A 26,385-nucleotide genomic window follows, 5' to 3' on the forward strand; every position below is an offset into this window, starting at 1 on the left:
CAGCAGTGGAAAACTGAAAAATGGAATAAAATGAGGTATAGTTTCTTTCTTGGTTCTTGAGCACTGGATCTCAGTACTATTGTCTGATTAGTTAGGTAGCTCTGCAGTCATTCTATGTTTAAAAATAAGCCAGATACCTTTTTATAATAATTTTCCCTGCTTTAAAGGAGAAGTGGGGGAGTAATCAATATGTTAACTCATTTTCTATCACAAAAATTTTCATAGTGACATAAAGAACAGAGAATGTTTCTGTCAGTGCAAAAACAATACCATCTGGTATTTAATTTTGATTATTATATGAATCTTAGGGTAAATTTGTATGATTTTCTGTCAATTCTGTGCAGTCATATATACATTCCTCCACTAAATCACATTCATTATGATTGCCATTCTGTTGATACTGGAATAGGTACTATATAAAACCATAAAACATTTATGGAATCTTAACTAGTGAAGCCTGCATGAGCTGGTGATCCATCCTTTCTGTCTGAGGAGAATGAGCCCAATATGTGGCTATTTTAAGAAAGAGGTTGAATTGAAGAGGCAGAGATCAAGTGCTCTGCCAGCCACGTGTGAGCTGGCTTTTATCTGAATCTAGAGACTGAAAATTATACCAAAATAATATATAATTATAATAGCATTGCCCAGGGAACAGGAAAAAAAGAGAAATTACTGGAAAATTGGGTATATTTGCCCTTCTGTCAAGCCCCACACTTCTCACCAAGCATCCAGAGCTGTGGTCTCATGTCCTCCTCATGGCATGTCATTTGTTCTGGCCCTTTATTTTCTGTCTAATTCTCAGCTTCCCTGATGGGAAATGGTCCTTAGCTTATGTTCCTGTCCAGATGCACTGTCTGCTCAAGGTCCAGTTGATCTTTGTGGGCTTTTTCCTAACTCTAAAATGTTGTCTCTTATGGTCTGTAACGTCAAACTCTTCTCTCTATCTTTTGCTCCCTTTTCATTGATTTGAGTCTCTTTTTTCTGCTGGAACAGCAATTTTTCAATGGGTCTGCCTCTAAAAAATATTGAATACGTAGAATTTTTCAACTGTTGGCATTTTTTCATGTAACCCTGACTTCCTTCCTTAAGCCATTATTTCTTCTGGATGATTTCTGCAGTATTGCATGCCTTTTCAAGGCAAGAATGAAAGATGAATACTGCACCAAGTTTCAGCAAATTACTTTCTTAGAACATCGAAAGTTCAGAGATTTCATAAAACATTCATTTTAGATTCTTGTACAAGAAAATTAGTTTCTGCTTATATATAAAATGAAACTATTTACATTGCTGAATCTGTTCTGTTGTCGATTACTGTAAATTGGAGTGGAAAAAAAAATCAGGTTTTCTTTGGCATTTATTCTGTTTATCTTTCATTTTAATAATATTTTGTTATCAAAACCTGACAACTTTTCTTCCATTATTTTTGCTGACTTCCTCTAGCTTATTTTTTCTTTCATGATTTTACTTATTTGTTCTTTCATGTAATCTTCTTTTCTCCATGTCTTATTTAATCCATTCTTTTATTACACTACTCATTTACCCTTCTTTCACAGCTCCTCTCCTCACAGATTGGTGGGTTTGTTTTTGCCACCACATACACAAGCCTGGGCACTTAATAGTCTTTCTGGTGTTCTGGGTCTGATAAGCAGGGGACAAAGCATCAGTTTGAAAATGAGATTAATCCTTTCCCATCCCAGTTTCAGCCAACAGGTTTTCTGGGTAAGAAACTGTGTCTGAACTGAGATTGAGCTTTATGTATAAGTAGCCTTTAGCAACAGTTCACAAACCTGTCACTGGGCAGGTTTCTACACCTCACATCAGCATCCCAATCCATGAACTTCTGTTGTGCATAACAGGCTGCTCTCTCTAAAATCAGCTGGTTTGTATAAATTTTCTTGTTCAGTTGTGTCATATATGTGTATTGAATTTTAGCTGAGAAAGCCAGAATAAATTTAGTCAGCAAAACCCCTGAGCAGCAAATGATGAGCAAATAACTCTTTTTCTAATAGATTAGGATTTTGCTTACATTTGGTGACTAGTTTAATGCCTTTTGATGTCATTCACAGTTAATGCATATAGACTACTTTGCTTTTAATGGACTGGATTACAAAGGCTAATAACATTCTTAAAGATTATACAATAGCTGGTTACTAGCTGTGCTACAGGATTTTCATTGTTGAGAGGTTTAGTAGAACACTGAAAGTAGGGTTAAACAGTAAATAATTCATCTGATAGGTCATGAAGAGTGAAATAATTTCATCATTTTGTCAACAGGCTTGACTACATACCAACAATGTTAAAAATTTTAGGGATGAGAGTAAAATAATTACAATTTAGCCTGGCAGTAAGATACCTAAGAGAACACACATTGGTCTTGTGGACAGCAAAATGGGGGTTGCCCAGATTGATCTTCATGATACATAAACCTAGGTGTTTCTTTTCACTAAATCAAAAAAAAAAAAAAAAAAATCTATGCTTCCCTTTTAAAGAAAAAATTCTCCTTTGGGGTTTTCATTTTGTTTGACACCTCTGTGAAATCAGTCTGGGTTTTTCATTTTTCTAAAAACTATACTCATCTCTCTGCAGGATATAAAAAGTTGCTGTTCACTCCTGTAGGTGTATAACACAGGCTTTCTAATTTTCATAGCTCCATTAATTTTCCTAACACCTAGTACTAAGTGTTAAGCCTGCTTTTATAGGTGGGGAAAATATGTTGGGCAAATCAACATCTGTCTTCATACAACTGTGGAGATATATAGAGGATGAAAATCTGATTACATGAATATTGTGGCAGGATGCTTTTGGTGAAGAGCCAGAGGGTGAATTTTGTGCAGAAGTAATTGTTTTGTTGGTGGTAATGCTTGCAGCAGTGTTCACCAGGGCGTGATCTGCTTCTATTTACATGGAAGAAAGGCTGTGCTGCAGCTTCAGTGGTGTTATGTCTGGGTACTACATCTGTATTTCTTAAATAGACAGGGAAACTTGTTTAACCTTGAAAATTCTCAAGTTTTTAACAACAACAAGCGATGTTCGTGACCTTTGCTTGGTTCTGTTTTGCTTAAGCCTGTTAAAATGGAAGTAAGTATTCTAATGTTTTGCAGTTTGCTTCAAGGTGTGAGCATGCCTCACACTGGCTTCTTTGTTTTAGGTCACAGGTGTGGTGTTAAGGTTTTCATAGCCTTTTACATGAGTTCCTGTTTTATATATGGCAGACAGAAGAAACAAAGCTCTCAGTATAGCATAAAGGAGATTTCTTTGTAGATGCCTCTTAGTTGGCTGCCAACTTCCTGTGAAAATGAGTCATTCAATCAACAATCAAAGTAAATGTTACTATTTTTTTTGGACATTTAACCTATAAGATTGAGAGTGCTTAGTAGCATCTTTAAAGATCAGCACCTCACTGGGACAGATTTTTAATCATATATAGTAGATATGGAAGTCACCCCTGTCTCTAGTTTATAGTCTTAACTAAAGTACTCATCTGCTGATGTGAAAGGTGCTGAAGGACAGTCTCCAGCACCTAAGTAATTTTCTAAGTCGTTTCTGTTACTCTTGTCAGAGGATTTTCACACATCTGAGTTCTGGGGTGGGGATGAATGCAGTCAGATGAAACCATGCATATTATTACCACAGCAAATTTCACACTTTAATGATTTTTTTCTATTAGATTTACCAAAAACTTTTGCTCTTTTACTGCAAAATCAGCCATTTTATATTTCCAGGGATAGCATTTGACTTTTCTAGGACAACGTTACTACAAATGGTGTATAAATATAGCAGCAGCTGAGGACTGATAGTTGGTTCTAAATTCTGCTTGTTTTTCTGTCAGACTGTGCATCTTTTAATGACAGATGTTTAAAGCATTGACAAAGGCACATAGATTCTCACTGAGAGCTTACCAGTGCTCTGTGTCCACCATCTAGAGTGAGGGCCATCAGCATCTTTCATTCAGAATTTCATTTCATCTCCAATCAAGAAATGTAACTGAGGAGAAAAGAATATTTTCTTCTCTTTCTGACATAAGCTAATTGTTCTGTGTAATTTGAATTGAGCAAGAAGACTAAGAAGTTTGAAACATGAAAACACACAATTAGCTAAGTGAGAAGGAGTGTGCTTAATGATAACCATTATTAAACATATATATGCTAAGAAAATCAGGGTCCAGGTTAATCAGCAGAACCTGCTGATTTTTTTTAAGCACATAAACGTGTGATCTTTAACATTCTATCCTTGTTTTGCTGATAGTTTTTAATTAATTCCCTTCGTTTTGTCTCTACCTCATTATTTCTTTTTATAGGTAGGGCTGATGCTTGGGTCAAACTTTTTAAAAAATGTACATAGAGTATGAACTATAGGACAGTAAGTACTTAAAAAAAAAGGTGAATGACTGAGATCTTTCACATTTTTGAAGTGAGAGTCCTAAAGACTGAGTTGTAATATAGATTTATACAGATTAGTGATGTCATTTGGATAAGTAATTTGTCATGAACAGGTTATACTGATGAAAAAGTTAGGTAGTATTTTGAAGAAGTATTTTCTTCACACAGAATCAGATAATTTTCCTGTTATGTCTTTATTGTGTACAGCATATTAATTTTCAAAACATCTAAACAACAGGTTTGTCGTAATTTTATGTATTAGCTGTGCAAATGGTTTGGTTGTGTAGCCTTATAAAAATAAAAGAGGTACAATTGTCAGATGACTGCCAAAGTCAGCTCAGCTCCTCCCACCTGGATGTAAAAGGGGGTTATATGGTGGGCTGGGGTTGTTCTGTTTTCACTGTTTTGCATCTTCAACTGCAGAAAATGTTTCTCCATACTTTGTATGATTAAAATGTAGAATGTTTCCCCGTTCACATGTTGACTAGATAGTCATAGTATAGTTGCTAGGGATACTGTTGACCCTCAAAAAGATTGTGTACAAGAGGGAGAAGTACAGAACTTCTAACTGGTTAGGAAATCAGTATTAATCAATCCTAAAATGAGATCCTAAAAAATCCCCCCATCTTTTTCAGTGACTGAAAGTAGACCCAGGAATCCTTTGGTAAATAGTCTCAAGTTTAGGTTCACCCTACCCACTCTCAAGTGTCTGGAAAACTTCTGGGAGTGTCAAGTCCTGGGCTCCAAACCAGCATGGCTTAGGAAGACTGTGAAGTCCTTCATTATGCCTGATGCAGGTGTAATACAGGATAAAGAGGATTAAGGGGTCTGAGAGCCATGACAAGCAAAAGATAATTCAGTTATGGTCGTGGCAAGAAATGGAAAATAAAAACCTCAGTTTTATTCTGAGATTTTCTCATTGTCCTTTTTGTTCAGCTTCCTCTTCCCTAGGATCACAACCATGACAACCATGACCTATGTCAGAAGGCTTTTCTAAGGCTCATTTCTTTAGTTCTGTGAGCTACAGTGCAGAAGCAGCAGCTGCCTTTAGGATAACGACAGAACTGTAAAGAAGTCAACCCTGAAGTCTGTGTGTTGCCTTTCTTTGTTTGTTTTTATTAGTCCTCCATATGTGTTGCTTGCATGCAACGTATTTTCAACAGGAATTTGAAAATATCTGAGAGTCAGATGCTACTGCCCTGTCAGTCCCAGTAGTGTCATATTCAACTAATAGCTGGTGGAGTCCCTTTCTGCAGGGCATGTTGCTAAGGAATGAGGTTCTAGGGACATTAGTTTTCATACAAGAAGCAAAATAACAATGGGCAGTTGCTCTGATGTGAAGTCAGAGAGATAACCTGTTCATTTGCGCTAGAAAATTCATGAGTAACTGGTATTTTGCTTGTGAAAATTTGAAAAGAAAGAATTGCTTTGAGGTAGTGGGTGTTTGGAGTGGCTCAACAACACAAGGCATGAAAATGTAATGCTATGTTTGAGAGCTGGGAAGCACTTTTTTTGCACGTTGTTTAGTTAGCTTACAGTGGTGGGTGGGGGGGAATCTTCCAATATGCCACTCTAAAACCACCCCTAAATCATCTTTAAATGGAACGATTCTTATCACTAAAAATATCCTCAGCCATAATTTGCCATACTTTATTATGATATGCTATTGAAAAATTTGATCATATCTGATCTTATGAACTATTAATTTATATATAGTCTCATTACATGCTCTGACCATGAATAAAACAGGGGTACTTGCAGGTATTTCCTTAACATTTGTATTAAAACAAATGCCAAAGTCTTGATTAGATATAGAACTTGATAATGCTAAGCAATTTAGGCAAAATAAAACTAATCAGGAAGGTAGGGCTTAGGAACATTTATTGTTGCTTAGAGTGAAAGAGAGTGTAATTAAAATGATAAGGTAGTCATGATTGGAATAAATTATTGAGGTTTCAGAGATTACACCTTAAGGCATTTGATGAATGTTGAGAAACCTTGATTGTGAATATGTTATAGGCCTTTAAACATTGAAAAAGATCGTAGAACATAATCCTTTCTTCAGTGGGGCTTTTGCAGACCGAAGAGAAGTCTTATGTTAATTTTCTATTTCTCTGCTTCCATATCTTCTACAATTTTATCTGCATATTTTTATCTTTGTGTACAAGTATTTTTTACCTGTTGTTTGTCTGCAACTTAGAATTATCAGAAAACGTGTGGAAATATGTTTGCTAATCTGAGGCATGACTGGGAAAAGCGGCTCACATACTCCTGAAGAAAATCCAGTTACCAATTAAGATTTTCATTAAAATATTTGAGTCATAGTTAATTTGCATTAGGATTTATTATCTGAGCAAACCTGACCTATTAAACCTTCTAAATCTATTACTGTCAGTAAATGTCATGATTACAGGAAGAGCACATGGTGTGCCATGGAAGCACAGCTGTTCCACCGAATTTTTAACTTGAAATCACCATTGTGCAGTTTATCACTGAATTATTAGGCACAATAAATTATTTTATGCTAGCCACTCTCATGTCCATCTTGTTAATATTTTCCTTGTCATTATAAGTGCCTTTAGCCTTACAGGGTAATGAAAGGTTCTCGTATCAAGTCTGATTACTACTCTAATGTTTTCCAGGCATGCTTGGTGATGAGCTTGGCATATGAAACAATTTCCTACAGTAATAAAGCTAATTCAAGTGGGCAGTCATCCCCACATCACTCTTTAATGAATTTTAATGAGCTCATTAATCTATCCAGTCTTGCTCACCACATCTATTGACTAAGCTTCTCTGGCAGTATAGGGTAGAACACATGCCCAGGAAAAAAATGGATACTGAAACACATCTATTTTCACATTTTTGGCATAGAAACAGGAGAAAGCAGAGGTATGCCTTAAGTAGAATATGTTTTCTAATAATCAGAATTGGAAAGGGTAAACAGCTAAGTACATCCAATGGTGGTGAAGGAAGAATCATGCAGGACCTTAACGAGGTCTAGTATTGCACTGCAAGTGATAGAATAATTAATGCTTCTGTGGCACACACATATCATGTGAAATATGACTTAGAAAAAAATCTTTTAGTAACTGGCTCTCTGGGGAAACTGCCTGAAGGAAATAACATCAAGCTCATTTTTGGCTGAGTTTCTTGGCATTTTACTTTGTTTTCTCAAAATGAGCAAAGAAGAGCTTGCAAGGTTATTTCATATCCAATTTCATAATGAAAAATGTTGGAGAATTAAGTGGTAAAATGTATGAGTGGAAAGAGAAGATTCATGCAAATATACATCTAGAAAAAACACCTGTTTTTCTTTGATTCTAACCCCACAACTTTCCCCATCTGTAACAAATAAAGTCTAGGAATAGCAAATCGCAGCTAACTGATGGAGTTACCTGGACTTTCTAGCATTCCGATGCTCTTTAGTCAAATCCCACAGGCATATTTTTCTGTTATTTTATACACAGAATTTTAGCTTGATTTGGCTTAGTGCATTGACACATTTCTTTACATGGTAGCTCAGAACCAGGGAGAGCAGTTCTGTATTAGCATATTTATTATGCTGGTGAGTGGTGCACTAATTATGTAGACTGTGCTGTTTTCTATACTGGCCAAACAAAGGTAGGCATTTATAGTTGGTATTGTTTTGTCTGAAGAGACTTAAATTTTTGTAGTATCTTTGTAGTTATGCTCTCATAGGACAATCACTTTATGATAGCTGAACTGTGTTTGTCTCAGTTACCTGACAAAGCCTTGGTTCTGGCTTTTTTCCTCAAAAAAAATCATAAGGATAAACAAGTCTTGTCTTTTGTAATGACCATAATGTCAGTCCAGAAATTTGATTTTCTGCATGTATGCAAAGTGGAATGTATTTAAAGATTGATGCATCTGCATAAAAAATGTCCTGTTAGTTGAACAAAGATTTATTCTCAGCTAAAAAATGTGTTTCAATTTAAGGTCAGTGAGTAATTGAAAATGCAGTAGAGGAGGGAGTCATGCTGAATATATAGTCTAGTTACACTGGTTGACTTCACCACAGTGAAGTAAATTCACTGTAATTCAGAATCTAGTCTTGACTACTGATGAGAAGATAAAACCTCAGTGGGTCTAGAGGAATGTGTGTCCAAGCTCATTGTACTAAATGGCTGTAGGTGAAAGAGGAAATAGAGATTTTTTTTATGTGCAGAAACAAATCCAACTGTGCTTGGCAAGTGTGATAAAGGCAGGAAACAATCTTCACGTTTTATATGTGTAAATTTTACATTAAGTGTAGCAAGGTATTGTAAACTATCAACATGATTTACTGATTTGCTCACCAGCTGTGCACCCTTTTGCTATTCACTGATATTTTCTTTAAAGGGTCAGTAATATTGTATAGAATGTCAATGTGACAGTCTTTAAGCAGTAGTAAATTACAAGTTTTAAGTATAGGGAGGATCATGTTCTTTCAATACATATTCATGATGTAAATACAAAGAATCAGTAGAACAGCTGGGGTTTCATTTTACCTAAATATGAGAGTTTCTTTCTTTTCTATGTCACCATGGTGGATCTAGGGAACCTTTTGGAATAGATTAATTAGGCTGGCATACTCAAAGATTGTCAGTGATTTGTTCTTTGAACATGATATCCATGCATGCAAGCATTTGTATATTTGATCCTAAAGACTTTCCTGGAATGACATACTGTTTTCATAATTATAACTTAAAGCAGAGCTGGCTGGATCTCTTTCTTAGTCTCTTGAGAGCATTTAATAAGATTATGTCTGTTATTTCTAATGTACTTGGAAAATCTAAAAGCTTATTCATTGCTTTCTTCCCTGAATCATCCTCATCAATCCAAAATTGTTTTTATATATTTTTATTCAGATCCTAAAGAAAAACTTGACTTGGCTTTAAAAACAGTAATGGTAAAATAAAAATATGTGTTTTGTCCATTTTGTGCACAAGATGTTGTTTTGTTACATTTTTCCTGACAACTGGCGGAAAGCAAGGTCACTATTTCATAACAGTCCCCTTTCCTCCTGTCTGAAATTTTCTTTTAATTCCAGGAGGCAGGACAAAGAATATTTTAAAGCTGATACATTGCATTCAGCATAAAATAATAAGTATTGTGTCACATATACAAGCTTATAGTAGAAAACTACAATGGATTCAGGGGAGGTTTGAGCTTGGTGGCCTGTGTTCTGTTGGAGCTAGAAGAAACTTTTCTATTCATCTCCTCACAGGGGTAGCCAGGATCCAATTTGGACTTGTCTCCTTCTGTTTAGACAAATGAGGTTTTGTTTGTTTTGTTGAGGACATTTTTTTCTGAATATGAAGAAATACATTTACTGGTATGGCAGTAATGAAACTTCTACAAAAATGCTGCAGATTGGCAGATCTTTTTACTTTTTTGGCGTGAATGTTTTTTGTCATGCTGCTTGGCAGAAAGAAACTGACATACAAATGAAAAAGTGGCTGCATTTCAGTTGTAAATTAAATTATATTTGCACAAAGTTATAGATTTTATGGATATTCTTTCATGTGGCTCAGTCTATTTGTATTAACATGATTAATAAGGTTGTTTACCTGTAAAAGTGTGAAGAGGTTTTGGTTTTGCTGATTCAACATTAGGGAAAAAATTGGATATGAATATTTTATCCCTGATGATAATGAGAGTTAATAGGACAATATTAAACTTCTGAACATATGGTTACAAACAAACTAAACCCCACCCTGATTACAGAAGGTTTTCATCAAATTAGTAAGTGCAGTGGGGTCTTGTAGAGAATTTGCAATGCTGAAAAAAAGGGTGGTTAAGGAAGCACTCTTGGCTAATAAGGTTGTTGAAGAAAAACAAAAAGTATAATTAAAAAATTGGTGCTTATTTCCACATCAGTAGATACATCTCCAACATTGGGGGAACTAACCCAAGAATGAGTCTTGAAATGCCAGTTTAAGATATCTGAGAATAGTAATGGAACAGCAGAGAATAGGAAATCCCTTGCAGCAGCTACTCATTCTAAGTATGAGACTGATATGAGAAATGGTTGAACTGCTAACTCTTGCCTGTTATCTATTGCTTTGATCTTTGTGGCTGAATGTCAGATTGAAATAGACAACTACTTTTTGTTTATTGGGTTTTTTTAAAAAAGTTCTTTTCATTTGAGTTTGTTACTGGTTAAATTAGCAGAAAATGTTCTGGAAAATAGATTTGCTTGGAGCATGAATGAATGTAATAAAGGAGGAAGAGCAGAAGAGGCTTCCTGAGATTTTAATCAGACCTCAGAAGTCTGCTAGAAGAGTCATGCATGTGAATAAGGATGATCTCTTTTGTGTAGTTAACTCAATTTCCAAAAACCTTTCACCAGAGCCCTTCATCAAAGGCTTTTAAAAATACGATGATGAGTAGAAGAATCTTCTCTTGGATTAATGGCAGATCAGGAGTACAGTACAAAAGACATAAGTAGTCATTTATTAAAGGAAGAATTATACTTCTAGAAGGTCCAGAACAATCAGAATTAAAATGGAGTTTGAAAGGTTGCAGAAAGATTTAATCATACTAAATGATGTAAAGATGAAAGACAGTTGAGATTCAATGTCAGCAGACACAATGGAGAAGGAGGGGAGAACAATCCTAGTTTTCCAGATGAGGAAAGAGCTTTCAGACATGGTGCACAGTTCCTTGAAAAGACCTCCTTTATTTCAGTACTTACTAAAATATATATATATATATATATATATATTTATATTTAAGGTACTTACAGTTTAGCATTTATTCTTAGTAGAATCCTGATTACCTGATTCAAATGAAGGACACAGTCCAAGGGTGGAGGAAGGCTTTGGTCAGAGATGCAGAATGTGCTGTGTAAGGAGGAAGATATTTGCTATCTTCAAAAGAGATGACAGTAGTTACAAAATAAGCATGTGGTTTTATAAAACAATGGAAGTCACGGAGGAGATAAATAGGAAATACAGCTAACTTGTCTTAAGGAAACAGGAACAATGGCATTGTTCCACAAGAGGTTGAGAACCAGAGGAAGGTTAGGGGGTTTTGTTTCACTTGTTTTCTCTACATGAATGTAGAATTTACTTAGGGATATCTCCAAAGGAGACACTGTACTGTATATGTGAATCCTGGCCATAAAGGGAGAATTGGTGGATTGATTATATTGGGAAAAATGCATTCAGATCTTTTGTTATGCTCTTGGCTGCTATTCATGGTTTCTGCAGGTTAGTTATATCTTGGGTTTCACCTGGTACAATCATTCAGTTTTCATGTTCTGCAGTTTATTAGTCAAGCTTCATACTTTTAAACTTAATGCTTTTTATTATCAGTCAGAAAGAGAAAATTTCAACTGGAGTTAAACAGAAAATCCAAATTAATTTGCTTAATCTGTATTTCAGAGTAAACGGAATTTGGCTCACTATGAAGAAAACATTGTTAATTTAGCTTTGTAGTCATAAATGTCTGACGTCAAGGTAGCACAGCCTATATAGTCTCTTTGAGTGTTACCTTCACAGTTGAATATCAAGTGAATTCCAGTATTTAAATGGATGTAACTGCCCTAATTCACCTAGTAAAATATTTATTGACATGTTCCATGTAACTGAACTTAGAATATATTATAGTATTGCATAGATCTTTTTTAGGATTATTCACCATTATGTATCATAAGAAGATCAGATCCTGTGTTCCCCAAATTCCATTTCATTTCCTGATGAAGAAATGAAATTGAGAGTTGTTCCTTTAGAAGTGTCATTTCAATACTGGAGCTCTGTGGAAAGAAGATGTATAAAATTATGTCTTTTTCTGATATATCAAGGTTTACAAAGCTGATTAAGGATTTTATTTATTTGTATTTTTCCTAATGGAAAGATAACTTGGAGTGAGACTCTGCATGTGCTGGGTCTAGATGGTCATGGGAGATGGCTCTGAGCTGTTGTGTTATGCTTTAATGGGAATTTCTGGAGCATGGACTAGCTCTCACCCTTGTTCTGGGCTTCAGCAACAGGTGGTGGGGCAGTGTGACATGAGAAGCAGGCGAGTTTAGTGTGACCATTGCCTGCAGCCAGCAGGGATGCTCTTTGGGAGAGGTGTTGGGACTCCAGCCACGACTAACTGGTCTGGCAAGGCACCACAACAGCAGATGAGCCACAGGAACAAAATCCATGTGCCTTGCACATGTGAAGAAATGCAGCCAGCCAAATAATTTCTCTCTTGGTGTGATTGAAAGGGATTGATACAAGAGAAATGAAGTGATGCTGTAGGTAGAGCTAGAGAAGGCACAGGAAGGGATGAGTTACACTGAGTATGTGAGATGCCATGGTGTACTTACAGCAGAGACCAGACTAGTGACTTGGTTTTGACACATGAAAGAAATGATACAGACTTGGTCTCTCTGCTCATGTTAGGGTCTTTAAGACTTTCATTAAAACAAGAGTAATGATAAACAGTGCAAGTACTCGTGATCTGACTGAAAACTCATTTCTGAAAACACTGTCTGTAATGTCCAGCAGTCTGCTCGTGTAAGCTCAAATAGGTAGATGCTCTTCCTTTTGTGAAACATGCTAACACAAGTGGTGTCTCAGTTTGGAGAAAGATAGTAGCGCTCGTCTGAAAATTTCATGTAAGATCCACAAAACTACTTGTTCCTTTTTTGATGTCAGGTGGTATAAAGTGAACCATAGAAGTTATCCACAATCCCTATCTGGACTCATATGCTGTTCACAGGAAAATACTAATAATGTCCATATTAAACCTTGTGTTTTTTCTGAATGTTCCAGACAGTTATCCAGAAATTTATGAATTTTTCTATCTAGATCTGCTGCATAACTGAGAGGAAGTTTCAACTGTTGTGGCATTTGTGTACCTTTCTGGACCTGATACTCAGTTTTAAATTTCTTAATTTTGTTTGTTCCACGATACTACTACTTAGTTTCTTAAGACACTATATCCTAAGTAATTGTTGATTTTTGCAGTGCCCTAAGTTGGTAAACAATCCATTTAGCATCTGAAATTCAGCACGTTTATCAAATGAGTTTTATCATATTCTAATTTTATGGTGTTTCTTTAGAAACATATTCTGTTTAGTATCAGAGGAAAAGCAGTAAATTTATCTCCCAGAATACTTGGTTAGTTCTGTTTATAGCACTTTGATTACAGTAAGCACAATATGCCTCTGTGTTCCAAATTATGAAGAGGCATAAAGTAAGTTTTCAAATTTAAAATGATTATTCTTTTTGGCACTTATGCATAACCTGCTGCAGCTGTCTTCACACACAGCACAATTTCTCATCTTGTGACCTGATCTGAGCAGAAACAGATTTGCTACTATGTTTAGCATTTTCCCAAATGAGCAGAATTAAACTGAAATAGGAAAATACTGGCACTGAGACGTAGCTATTGCTGTCATAGCTAGCAACTGCAAATAAGTAAAAAGGTGATAATTTGAAGAATATTCTAACCATAAATGTATGTAGTAATAACAGGAGATCCATAATGAACTTGCACCTAAATCATGGATTTTTTCTAAGTATCACAGGATATAAGTGAAGAAAATGATGGATAGCTTTTTGCACACAGCTACTTTCACATTTTTATGAAATACACTTGGAATTTAGTCTGAAAAACTTTTTTTGATTATCTATATTTAATAAAGTAGTTTGAAGATGTACTGTTTACAGATTATGCTAACAGTTTTCTTTAACAATGAGTTGTTAACTGAGTTTTTATCAAGCATTTCTAGAGTCATGGACATCCTTACTACAATTGAGAGCAGAATTCTCGTCCTTTTTTTCATAGTAAAATAATTAACAGCATTCATAAAAACAATGAGAATAATAAAGACAATGTAATATGTAGTATATATAATTTATTAAGCTCTGCAAAATGGCCTCAAAGCTGCAGTGATACAGGTATCTTATGAAAACATGCCTAGAGCTTAGATTGAATTATTTGGACTGATAATTTCATAGCATTCATGTTCTTACTGGACTAGTAGCCTTGATAAAATATTGCAGAAAGATTTGGAGAAATCTTACCTTTCATTTTGCAGAAAGATAAGGACTCAAAGCGGCAAAGGGTATTGCTTTAGTAAATAGAAAAAGTAAATGTCACCTAGCAGACTTTTATATCTGTGGACATTTTATTGATTTTAATTGGCTTCTGAACTCAACTTTACTTATATGACAGTCTGTTCTTTTACACTCTACAAACATTGTAAAGGCTGAAAAAAGTGGGAGACATATTTTGCAAATGTGATTATGCCCACACTATAATTGGGCTTATATTTCTAAACACAGGAATACATGAGTCAGGTGTCAACTGGAATGTGGAGATAGCTAAGAGGCTGACTCTCACAGCCCCAGAGTATTCAAAGTGTATTTAGAAAGCCCTACATTATGAGGGAAATGTTTTTTTTTCCAGGTTAGTAAAATTTAGTGTGGATTTAGAATACACTGAGTGCATGCTCTCCGAAAAGCAGGCCATCCTTTCCAACTTATTTCTTCTTTAATATCTGTTGCTGTGGCAATTCATTAGGAGGCAATATTGGGGTTTTGGGAGGTTTGGGTTTGGGCTTTTTTTTGTTGTTGTTTTTTTGTACTATAAATCCCCATCAGACTGTATCTGCTATTTCTCATTTACTTTGAGAAGCTTTTCTCAAAAAATTGTTTGGTCTTTCCACAGCAGCTTTGCCCTGTATTATAGTTTCTCAGCAGATAAGGGAGCATTTCAGACCTCCTCAGGAGTAGAGATGATCCATTCCTGAATTCACACCATCAGATAGACATTGCTGTTTACCCACAGACTAATGAAGAACACAGCATTCCACCAGTTTTTGCTGCCCTGCACTCATTTCCGTAACATGGAATTTCTTTAATACCATTCATGCAATCCTCCACTGAAATAGTTTGGTTCTTGCATGAGAAAAGGATTTTCTGTGCCTCTTCTCCTGCCATAGCTTTCAGTAGTTACTTTCTGGAGGGACTATATTCACTGTTTTGGTAACAGTTTTTTCCACAACATTTTTTATTCTGTTAGTGCTACATTCAGACAGGTGTCTGGGACGCTGAAATTGCCCAAACCTTTTTGCAGTCAACTGCTTGACAATGTGTTTTCTTTCTTTTATTCATGCTCTTGCATTTGAAGAAAGATTGATGCCTCTGCAGATACTGTGCAGCAAAATGAGATTATAACATCCTAATTCTACTCTGCATTCAACCACAAACAGCTCTCTGCTGCACCAAGATAGCAGGGTTCTATTGTGTGTAGCGATGACTTGGGGAGATGAGCACCATCACTCCTTCCTCTTTCTTTCCCTTGCTTTGTGTACCCAGCATGATGCCATATTTGATGGAATATTCCTTGGATCAGTTGGCTGTCTTGGCTCTGTCCCCTCCCAACTGCCACCCTGTTGTGGTTTGTTTTGCGTTTGTTCTGTTCCCCCCCATTGTTCATGTTGAAAGGTCCTGCCCAAACCCAGTTAATTGTCAATCCCCAAACCCCTCCCCAGTTTCTATGGTTATCAAATGTATCTTTTTGTTCCCCACCCCCGGTTGCCTGCCTGTCACTCGGCACCCCTGCCTCCTTTTCCAGAAGCTTCTGGCCAGGGTGTCGGGTGATTGGCTCAGGGGCCGGGGCCCCTCCCTTCGTTGTACAGGATTCGTTTTACCAGTTATGTCAATCCCCAATGTATCCTTCCCTTCCCTCTCCTGATTTGTTACCCCTCACCCCTCCCATCTCCTTTAAAACCCGAGGTTTTCCATACCTCGGGGCTCTCAGCTCACTGCTCCTAGCTGTCATTGCCCTGGTTCCATTGGGAGTGTTTGGTCCCTCGGGACCCAATAAACCCAATCATACTAAGAGACTGAGAGACGCCTCTTCTTCCTGCGGCTCGGAGTTTACAGCGGCCAACGTCCGGAAGGCAGTTTAGTGCCTTAGGCGCAATACCCGGCTTCGTGTTGGGGAAGCGCCCCTTCGGCTGGAGGCGGGCTGGTCATTCTAGCCTGGGCGTGTTTCCACCGGCCACACCGCTCCACCACCCCCCTCTCCTCACTGCAGTGGCAGTACAAGAAGCAGAAAAGGCCTCGATGCTGCGTAAGTGCTGCTTGCCAAAAGCAAAATAAAATCTGTATTATCCACACTGCTTCCAGACCAAATCCAACCTGTAGTGCCATAAGAGCTGCTGTGAAGAAAGTTAACTCTACCTCAGCCAAAATCATTGCAGAGTCCAAACCTGAGAGTCTCAACTATCCCAGAAATTGCCGGGTGCTCTTTTACAAGGCTGCAGTGGCCTGTGCAGGAGTTGATAATGACAGCACTGATTTCCAAACACCTTATCCTGCTGGAAGGGTTAATCTGTGTTTTGCTGAAATGAGGCAATACAAGGGAAAAACCTTAGCCTTCATGCTTTTCTCCAAGCTCTAAGGATAGTTATGGTCTAAATTTTATGAGACAATTGTTGCATGGAATGTGGCAGTTAAGTGCCTGGAGAACTGTGCCAAGCAGGAGAGGTCCATTCCTTGCATGCCAAGGAAGATCCAGCTGGGTGCTCAACTGCTTTTCGCCGGGAGAGTTGCACTGTGGGTTTCAAGTCATAGGAAGCTCTCTGAGGCAGAATCTTTCTTCAAGCTCTCACGAGTCCAAGGGAGTTCTGCTTTGCCTCTTAGACAAAACCTACTGCCAAAGCTCACTGCAAAAATCTTTCCTGCTGTGGTTGAGGCACGACGTTACACGCCTCATTGCTGTATTTGTTTGTGCATGCTTTCCAATAAATATTTTTGTAATAGTCTTGGCTATGGGACGTTGATGTTTTTCTTTTCCCACTGTGTATTGTACTATTTTATTCTAAGTTAAAAAGGAGAGATTCAAAAGGTAGCAACAGTGTAAAACTGCGCTGACAAAAAGAACTCAGAACAATGTAACAAAACTTTGAGGTACCATAGCTGATGCCATATTGTTTTAAAACCATTTTGTTAAATAACGACCTTGCTTTGATAAGATAATTGTTGCTGATACTTAAAACCATATTTTTTATAAGCAGATATTTTTGCTAATAGTAATGTTAAATGTGTACTGATAGCACATCCAGTGTTGCGGGCTGCATTCTGGGATGCACTGAAACTTTATTTTCAGCTAATGTGCCTAAACATCAATCTGCCAGTAGACAGTAAAATGCTTCAATAGCATATAATAAAGAAAACTTCCATGAGGTTTTCCCTAGTGGAGATAGTGTGAGTTCTGGCTTTTTTATAAATTTGGATCTTTCAGAAAATCTGTAGTAGTACTGAAGTAGTGTGCAAGTGGCCAGAAATGGCGTAACACTTTCTCTTGCAGTTATTTAAAATATTTAGAATATTGATGTCTATGTGTCTTGTTTCTTCTTCCATTTCTGTTAGAGCAGATGATGAGCAATAAAATTATTTTTAAATAATATAATTATTATCTTTTATGTGAGGAAAATGGGATCACACTACTTTTTTTGTCCTGTATTTCTGTGTTAATTTGGATTTACAAACACATTAGCAATGGCAAAGTGCAAGTTTATCACACTGGTTATAACTTTTCTAACCTCTGAACTCAACACAATATAAATAAGTCCTGCACTCTTCGACTGCTATTAGCTGATAACTAGAGGTCCAGTTTTTTTTTATTTTCAGAATAAGCATTGTGAATATACCACCAGATTGCTGAAAGTTTTCTTGTCATATGGCTGGTGGTTTTCTGGTTTTTTTGGGTTTTTTTGTTTTTATCTTTCAATAATAGTACTCCAAATTAGTAAACTTCCCATGTTTCCATTAAGTGTTTCCACGCTAGAAGGATGTAAAAATAGAATTGTTCTGTTAGAGTTGCATAACCAGCTAGTTGACTGGTTCGTTTACTAGGTTTTCACTTTTCAACAGTTCAGTCTCTTAATTTGAATTTCTCCTCTGAGATGTTTATCCAGAACAACACAGAACTTGATATTTCGTCTTCAAATATGATGTTAAGACTTATGTTCATATGATGACCTCACAAGTTTTCCTGTGGACAGTTTGCAGCCTGCCGCCTGGACATGTGTTTGGGTACAGTTTTAGCTATTACGGTTGCTTTCATGCAGGTCAGATTCAGTTGCAGTAGTTATTTCACTAACTGGTAACTAAATTCTTTCCTCCCCCAGCTAATACCAGAACTGCAGCTGTTTTAGCTGATGTGGGACAAAAGATGTATGGATGGGGAGTGTGCTTTCCTTTTCTTGTGCGTGTCTGTTGTGCTTTTTTCATCTCTCCAAGATCAAGAGCTCTGCAATAATGCTCTAAATTGATAGTTCTCTAATGTTGTTTTGTATGATTAAAATTACAACATTTCATAGCTGTTTCTCAAATGAAAAGGAATGACCTGATAGGATCTTCAGTAAAAAGAGTTGAAAGATTGAGAAAACAATGAAATGGACTTCTGTGCAGGGAGCTATTCAAATTTCTATGCAATGTTTTTTGATACATTAATTTCTTTATGCAGCAACTTAGGAAATGGTATCGAAAATACCACACATGACAAAGAAAAATGGAGTTTCATTATTTGAATGTAATTATCTCACACTATGTGGAACAGCGTTTTCTTGTCATGAGCAAAGTAGAAGCGTTAAGCCTATTATAACATCTCTTTTGATGTTTTTCTAGGATGGAATAAAAGATGAGTGCTCAGTGCTGAAGCTGCAGCTGAAGGAGAGAGATGAACTCATAGCCCGGCTTCGTGAGGAGCTGGTAAGCAGGAGGAGCAATGCGGGGGCTGTCCTGGGTTTTCTGGGTGTTTTTGGGTTCATTTCCCTGATAATGTCAATCCCAGACCAGATAATAAAGACATACAGTTTCACACCTGCTACGGAATTACTAGCCTAAGGCTATGTTAATCATTCAGATAAACACTGATAACATTGACTGTACTTTTCTAGGGACTTGTCAGCCTCTGAAGTGGCTACTGTCTAGGTTCACTGCTTGTAAAAGTTTCTTTCAAGACATTGTGTTGACAGTTGTCTGATCAGAGGCAGATAAGCACAGCACTATGCATGTGCCAGAAATCTTGAAGGGCCATGCACATGCCTGATAAATTGTCAGTATTTCTCCCATGGGCTGCTTTTCACATCTATGAGATTCTTCAGTAGAAAAGGAAATAATTTTATTTTTTTTCTCCATAATAGGTGTCTTTGCATAAGGTAATAAATATTCTTACACTTGCTGAACCTTTACTTAGCATATGAGCTACTAATGCTTGGCTACTGCTCCTTTAAGGATTGACAAAAGACATTCCAGCGACTGAAGCAAAATACATGATTCAGCAATTACAAAATACTAAACACGTGAAAATGCGTTTTATTATTTTGCTAAGGCTGTGGTAACAGAATTTGAAGATTCCTTTTTGGATGGAATGTGGTTAAAGCATGGATATCTTCAGTATTTTCAAATAAACTAGAGGGAGTTTCCACCTCCTCTCACTGCAGAGAAATCCTGTAGGGCACCACCTTCAGGAGGACATTCAGCACATTCATTCCTTCCATGAAAGCTGCAGCTGTGTGGGCACCTAAGATTTTGTTTCATCACCCTTTGGGACAAGGGATTGTTTCCCTAATTAGATCTTAATTTGCTGATCTACCTCAGGGGATTTTTGTGCCTTTCTGTCTTTTGTCTCTCGTGCCTAGCTCAGAACTTGAACTGAAGAACTGAATTAATTCAGGTCTAGCTATTACTGCATTTTTTTTATACTCACTAAAAGCAGGAGTACACTTTTATGCCAAATAACTTGAGTTTCAAGTTGCATGGGAAAAATGTAATCCTGCCCAAGAGTGAAAGATTTCTGTGCTATATTTACATCTGCAAAATAAATACACATCATCAATATTCTTTGTGTTGTATTTGGCTACATTAAGAAATTATGTATTGTGTAATTATTATCTAAAATTAAATAACAAAATGGGACATAGGGTGCATCAAACTCCTCCACAGTCCTGGAGCATTAATTTTGTATCAGTCTAGTTCAGAACATATGCTATTTAACTGGTGGACAATTCTGTCAGTGTAAAATTAGCCGGTATTGATACAGGGAGCTGTAGCTGGTTTGCTGTTAACAGTTGTCAAAATTCATCTGTGTGCACATCATTTGAAGACAAAAAGACCCCCAGGGAACTGTCATAATAGACAAAAAGTACAACTTCCCAGGGCCTTGAAATAAGGATTTCTATATGACTGAAAGTACCGTGGATTTAATCCATTATTAATTGACTTCAGTTTTGATGCTTTAAGACTTGTAAAGAAGTGCAGGTGGGATTCTTGAGACCATGTTTAGTTGTTGGAAATTAAGCTTGGAAAGGACTTCATAGATCTGATTTACTCCTAATTGAACTGACTAAAGCCAGGCTGGGAGTTGAACATGACAGAAACTATTATAGTTTATGAAACCTAGAAAAAAAACAAGTGGAAACACCATAGGAAAAGAAGTATTTGGTTTTTGTGCTGTGGTTGTGGGTTGTTGGTTGGGGTTTTTTTGGGGTGTGTTTTTTGGTTTTCTTGGGTTTTTTTTTTGGTTTTTTTTGTGGTGTTGTTGTCGTTTTGAGTTGTCTAAGTACAGTCATAGGTGTACTTTTAAAATCTCTACTGAATCTCTACTGCATCTTCTGCAATACTGCACATTCAGTGCCCTTTTTCTGGAGGTGCCCTGGGTCCTTCCCATGGCACTTGATGAAGTTGGCTCCTGATTGTCAGAGATGCTCTTAGAAACTTTTTTCAGTGTGCTCTTGAGGGAAGGTAAGCTGCCTTTCAGAGCTGTTAAAAATTAATTAAATCTATAATGATTGCCAGGAAATTCTGATAATGTTTTCCTAGCTTGCATAAAACCCACCAAAAATTGATGTGAAACATGCTTTAATATTCTGCAAATGCTGCATTTATTTAGGTGTTTGTGAGACTGTAAACATTTGGAAAGTGAATGTTTAGAAAAGACTGTTTAAGAGCAGTCATTTGTGGCTAATGAAACTGCACATATTTTCACATAGCTGCAATTTATTACAAACATGGCACTTAATAGAAAATGAAAGCTTTTGTTCTCGTGTCTTGGGGCAGCCCATGTTCCATTTGTCACTCTGAATATGGAAAGATAAAATTTTTAAATGCAACTTGCCTGTCTTGAAAGCATGGCATCCTGATGCTAATTCAGAAATAGCACATAAAAATTATTTGAGTAGGAGTCAGTTTTGTGCTTTTTGAGAAGTACATTAAAATCTGTACTTCCAACATTCAAGTTGAATGTTTGTAGGTATATGTAAAACGCTTGCTTAGTTGGTTTTACTGCAAAACTCTTCAAGTGAACTTAAGGTAATTTTGGCCTGTGTGTGAGCTTTTGGCTTCTTGCTTTCCTCTAGATTTGCTAGACTTTTCTAGTAGTTTTCCCCTCTGATTTTTTTTTTCTTAAATTTTAAATACTTGTAAAAAAGCATTCCTACCTCATTTGAGTGCATTATGAAGGAGCCGAACATGTCAGTGGAGTGTGAGCTGATGAAGCTTCAGAACTTGCAATTGTTGCATAGCTTTTTAAGGGGGAAAAGGCTAAATTCTAGAGAAATGAAAATAGGGGTTTAGAAGCTCAGCTGTAATACCCAGGTAGAAAGGATAAAATACAAGGAGCCATCACCTACCTCCTAATAAACAAAGAAGAACATAGTCTCTTGCAGATTTTTGTTTGTTCTCTTATTTAATGATTATTAGAGAAATAAAGATAGGTAGGTAGGGAAGTGGAATTAATACCTCCATGCTTCCGTTATCTCTTGAAAAATGCTTACTTCAGAAATGTCAGGTACCCAAACCTGCTCTGAAGATACCTGGAAATGGTAAACCTCAGCAGGAATTGAAAATTTGGGTTCAAATCACCACTTATCTCAAAACTGTACTCATTTGTGAAAATGTTATCCATGGAATCAAATTAGGCATATCCATTCTGCAGGGAATGTGCTCTGCTTTTTTCTTATTTTCCCCCTGAAACAACCAAAATAAATAAACATCTTAGTTTTCTTTGGGCATGAGGATGTTTGAAACCTCAGCTGTCTCATACCCAGGTCTGCCTGCAACTGCATCTTTTCATCTATTTTCCCAAATCGATCTTTTTCTGCTGCAGCGTGAGCACTTAGAGTGACTTTAAGCAGAAAATATTTTCATGCTATATTGGCAAAAATAACTGACTGCTGTTTACACTAACATTTATTCTATGGCTGTCATTGGTACAGCAACATTCATGGTGAAAAATGAGAGTTAACACCATTATCCTTTCAACCTTGATTCCCTGTGTGACTTAAGTCGTGTGTTGTGCCACCAAAATGAAAAATGTAGTGAGGCAGTTGGAGTTGATTCTGAGTGGAACTGGAGGCAAAGTTAGGTCAGGAAATTAATCCCCCTTATAGCCCAGCTGTTGGGAATATTTTTCTGCCATGGAGGTAGCTCTTTATCAAATGTTAGACTTCCTACATTTATGGAATAGCAAGGTACTGTGCTACCTAAGTGGGCTTTACCTCAAGCTGCACAAGTTACACAAGTTACTGCTTTCAGGCTATACTCTGGAGGTGGCTGCACAAAACAAAGCTGCTCCATTTTTATTTTTTAAACTTTTTTTCTTATCTTTTCCAATCATAAATAAGCTCTACCTCCCTGCCCAAAACGTAGGTTAAATGATTTGAGAGGGCATGGGACTTGTGCTGTGGTTTGGGGGAAGGGGGTTGGTGGGTGATGGTTTTGGCGAGGAGCGACTTTTTTGTAGTTGTTGCTTAGTTGGTGTATCCTAAATACAGTGTGTTCCTGGAGGGCAAGAGTGATGGCAAGCTTACCTGTTCTCTGTAGCTTGATTTCAATAATGGGCAATTAGCCAGTTGCTCGATTTTTGAAGTATGGTGAGGATGAGTACTAGTTACTCAGCTTTGAAGGGTAACATAAAACCTTAGATGCATTTGAATCCTGCTGATGAACTATTTATGAAAGACACTTAGGTTAAGTATAAAAATCACTTCAAAATGTAGTTATGCCAGTACAGATCCCTTGAATTTAACAGTTTTAACAGTATGACTTGTTTTGACAGGCAAAGGATGAGTTTCAGATAAAAATGTCATGAATGCATGGGGAAAATAATTTTTTGAATTGTTGCGAAAAAGAGACATTTTCATTAGTCCAGGTTATTGTCTACCTTTTAAAAACAGTTTTTCTTGAAGTTTTAAAGAAATTAGTTCCCATTTGAAAAGAGTAGTAGTCCTTTTTTTTGGAAAAAAGAAATCTAGATTGCTCTTTACACTGATTACCCATTTGCTTTACATTCTGTTGCTTTCTGGTATTATTTCATGTTGGCTGTTTTTATGAGAGGGTATTACAGACCCTTGGATAATTTGCATAAGAACCAGAATTTGTAAGTAGTTTCAAATCCTCTTTCTTCACCATATTTAGGAAAAATTAGGAGTAGAAAAGAAATAGATTAGGTGTACTTAAACATTATTAAAGTGTCAGGCATCTTCCCCCTTTATTGCAGGAGAATTAATTGCACGTATTCCAGAAGAGGCTTATCTGAGCAGTAATTACTCTCTGAATCAGTTCCACCAGACAGACATGGAGTGTGAAAATGGCAATATCCTATAACCCACAATGGGGATTAGGCTCCAACTCCTTGTCTCCACCAGTCCCTTGATGAAAAGCTGCCAGTCAGATAGGATCTTTAATATTTCTGGGCACTTGTAGAGGTGATTCTGCATACGAGTTTAAGTTCCCACTTCAAAACATTGTCATATCATGGTGTTTGGCATAGATAAAAAAAGATATAATGAGCACAGAGTGTATTCCTGGTTTCACTGAGGCTCTGCTCTGGAGCATTTAATAAAAATAACACTGCAAAATGAACAGACTTGAAATACAGAACTTGTCCCAAGTCTCCCTTGAGACACAGTGGTGAGGCTTGCCCTCCTTCAATAATAATGCACTGTGTGTGCTTATCTTTGGCAGGAGTGTCACTTGTAGACAGCTGCCTTCATGAGATGTGCAATGTTTTACTGATGGGCCTTCTAGTATAAGCAGGCAATTCTGATCTGGCCTTAGGCCAAAATCTAGGAAAACTGTACTTTTTGAGCTATCTGAAGGACAAAATGTATGTCTCAATATCACCTTTCCTTTTTTTAACTTAATTTTTTAAACTTATTTTTACTCAAGTGAAGATCTAAAGATAGCTGACAACAGGTGAATTTTAGGACAAATGGGAATGGTATCTTGGGGATGTGCAGGGAAGGAAGACTGTGTGTTGCAGTTCGGCTTTGTAGATGTTTTCCTTTGTAGGATGAAAGTTGGCTAAAAAGTACTGAAATTCATTGTTGCTTGATTGTAAGTTTGTGGTATTAGATAAATTCTCAAAGTACTCAAGTTTGAGCTGGCGTTGCAATGACTGCTGTCAGTATCATCTAATGAAATACTATTGCCTCTGTGTGTTTCTCAGAGAACAGAGAAAGGTAATGTTGCTTAAAAACAAATACAGTTGTGCTGGGAAGCTTGTTTTGCTTCTGAAGATCAGCAGTTTAATTTCTATGACGTAACACTTCGAGTATATTGCTAAAGGCATGCGTGTGACACATTTTTATTGTAATCATCTGATATGGATGACTTTCAGATTGATAAATGCATTATCCTCAGCTCTGCACTGCAGTGTGTAATGAATCAACTGTTCGTGTTGTTTCTTCCAATAATTAATTTTCTGATTGTGGAAATATTTTTGCTCTTCACGATGTGGGGATATCTGTCTGTGCAGTTTGTTAAGGATCTGATGGAAAAATAATGTTTTGTTTGGTTTCTCTTTCCTTCCCTCAATCTTAGTTTAGTGCCTGGTCCAGTTTTCTTTGCCATAGCTGAGCATAATTCACAGACAAGTCTTTAAATACACACTGGTGTAGCAACCATCACCAATGCAGAATCATCTGTGTTTTAATACCACGGTATAATTTTTCTTTGCATGCTAGTGAAGTTTTTTAAGGAAGGGTGTAATGTAATGTTCATCCTCAGTGAATGTTTTTTCATTCACTCTTAGTATATTCCAGAATTTAAAGGCATAAATAATTTTGTCTGTAAATAACACATTGTTGTTCACACAGGAGAATTTTTAGGATGAAAAAAAATTTCAAATACTTTTATGTTAGGGCTGAGAAACTGTTCTTAAGACACCAAAAAGCTGAACTGCAGTATCAGTCCTTAGTCCTTTCCTAAAAGAGTAAACTAACAAGAAATTAGTTACATGAAAGTATTTCTTACATCTCAGTAATATTGCTTCTCAGAGACTGACTCTGTAGATCCTCTCCAAGTTTTGTATATTTTTGTTGTTCCATTACTCTATTTCCGTTTGTTATTTGAAATGCACAAGATTTAAGAGATTCAACAAAGACTCCATTTCAAATTCTGTTTCAAAGACTGAGCACTTTCTCACTGAAGATACCTTCTGTACTTTGGCATCATGAATATTGCATGGTTCAAAGGATGCTCAAACACTTCCTCAGATGCTCTGCCTTCTTTGAAACATATTCTTTAGTGATTTTAAGTCCTGTTTAGAGCTGGGGTGTTGTATATGGAGTTTTAGTAGAACTTCCATGGAGAAATTCCGATTCATACCTAGTTTGTCTACGTGAGGTTGTAGCTCTGAAATTGGGAAAGTTGCCTCTTCCAGTTTTTGGAGAGCAAAAATACCCTTTGCCATAGCTGTTTCCCATGGTTTGGAGAAGTGAATTAAATAGAATAAAGTACTGCTGATCTTCTGGATTTGAGTAGATAATCATTGTACTGCATGCCCTCTCATGTCTCTGTAATTAGCCTAGGATGGGTGGGGCTGATGCTGGGGCTGGAGAACTGCTGAAGTGGCCATTTATTTCAGAGATATTAGATAAATGCTTTTTTTCCCCCCTTTTTTTTTTCTTTTTTTAAATCAGAATAGCAATCTTACAACAAGAGGTAGGTTTTGGTCACAGTGTCAAGCCTCTTTCTTCCATCCA

At 36.8% G+C, this 26,385-nt stretch overlaps 1 protein-coding gene across 1 annotated transcript in view; it reads left to right on the forward strand.

The window, feature by feature from the left end:
- Positions 1-26,385, forward strand: part of CCSER1 (coiled-coil serine rich protein 1) — a 614,942-nt gene that overhangs the window by 318,304 nt on the left and 270,253 nt on the right. Inside the window, exon 8 of the mRNA XM_036382606.1 lies at positions 19,025-19,108. Coding sequence (XP_036238499.1) covers positions 19,025-19,108 — 84 coding nt within the window. The remainder of the gene's footprint in view (positions 1-19,024; positions 19,109-26,385) is intronic.

This window comes from Molothrus ater, chromosome 4 (genome assembly GCF_012460135.2).
Source record: "Molothrus ater isolate BHLD 08-10-18 breed brown headed cowbird chromosome 4, BPBGC_Mater_1.1, whole genome shotgun sequence".
Taxonomy (NCBI): domain Eukaryota; kingdom Metazoa; phylum Chordata; class Aves; order Passeriformes; family Icteridae; genus Molothrus; species Molothrus ater.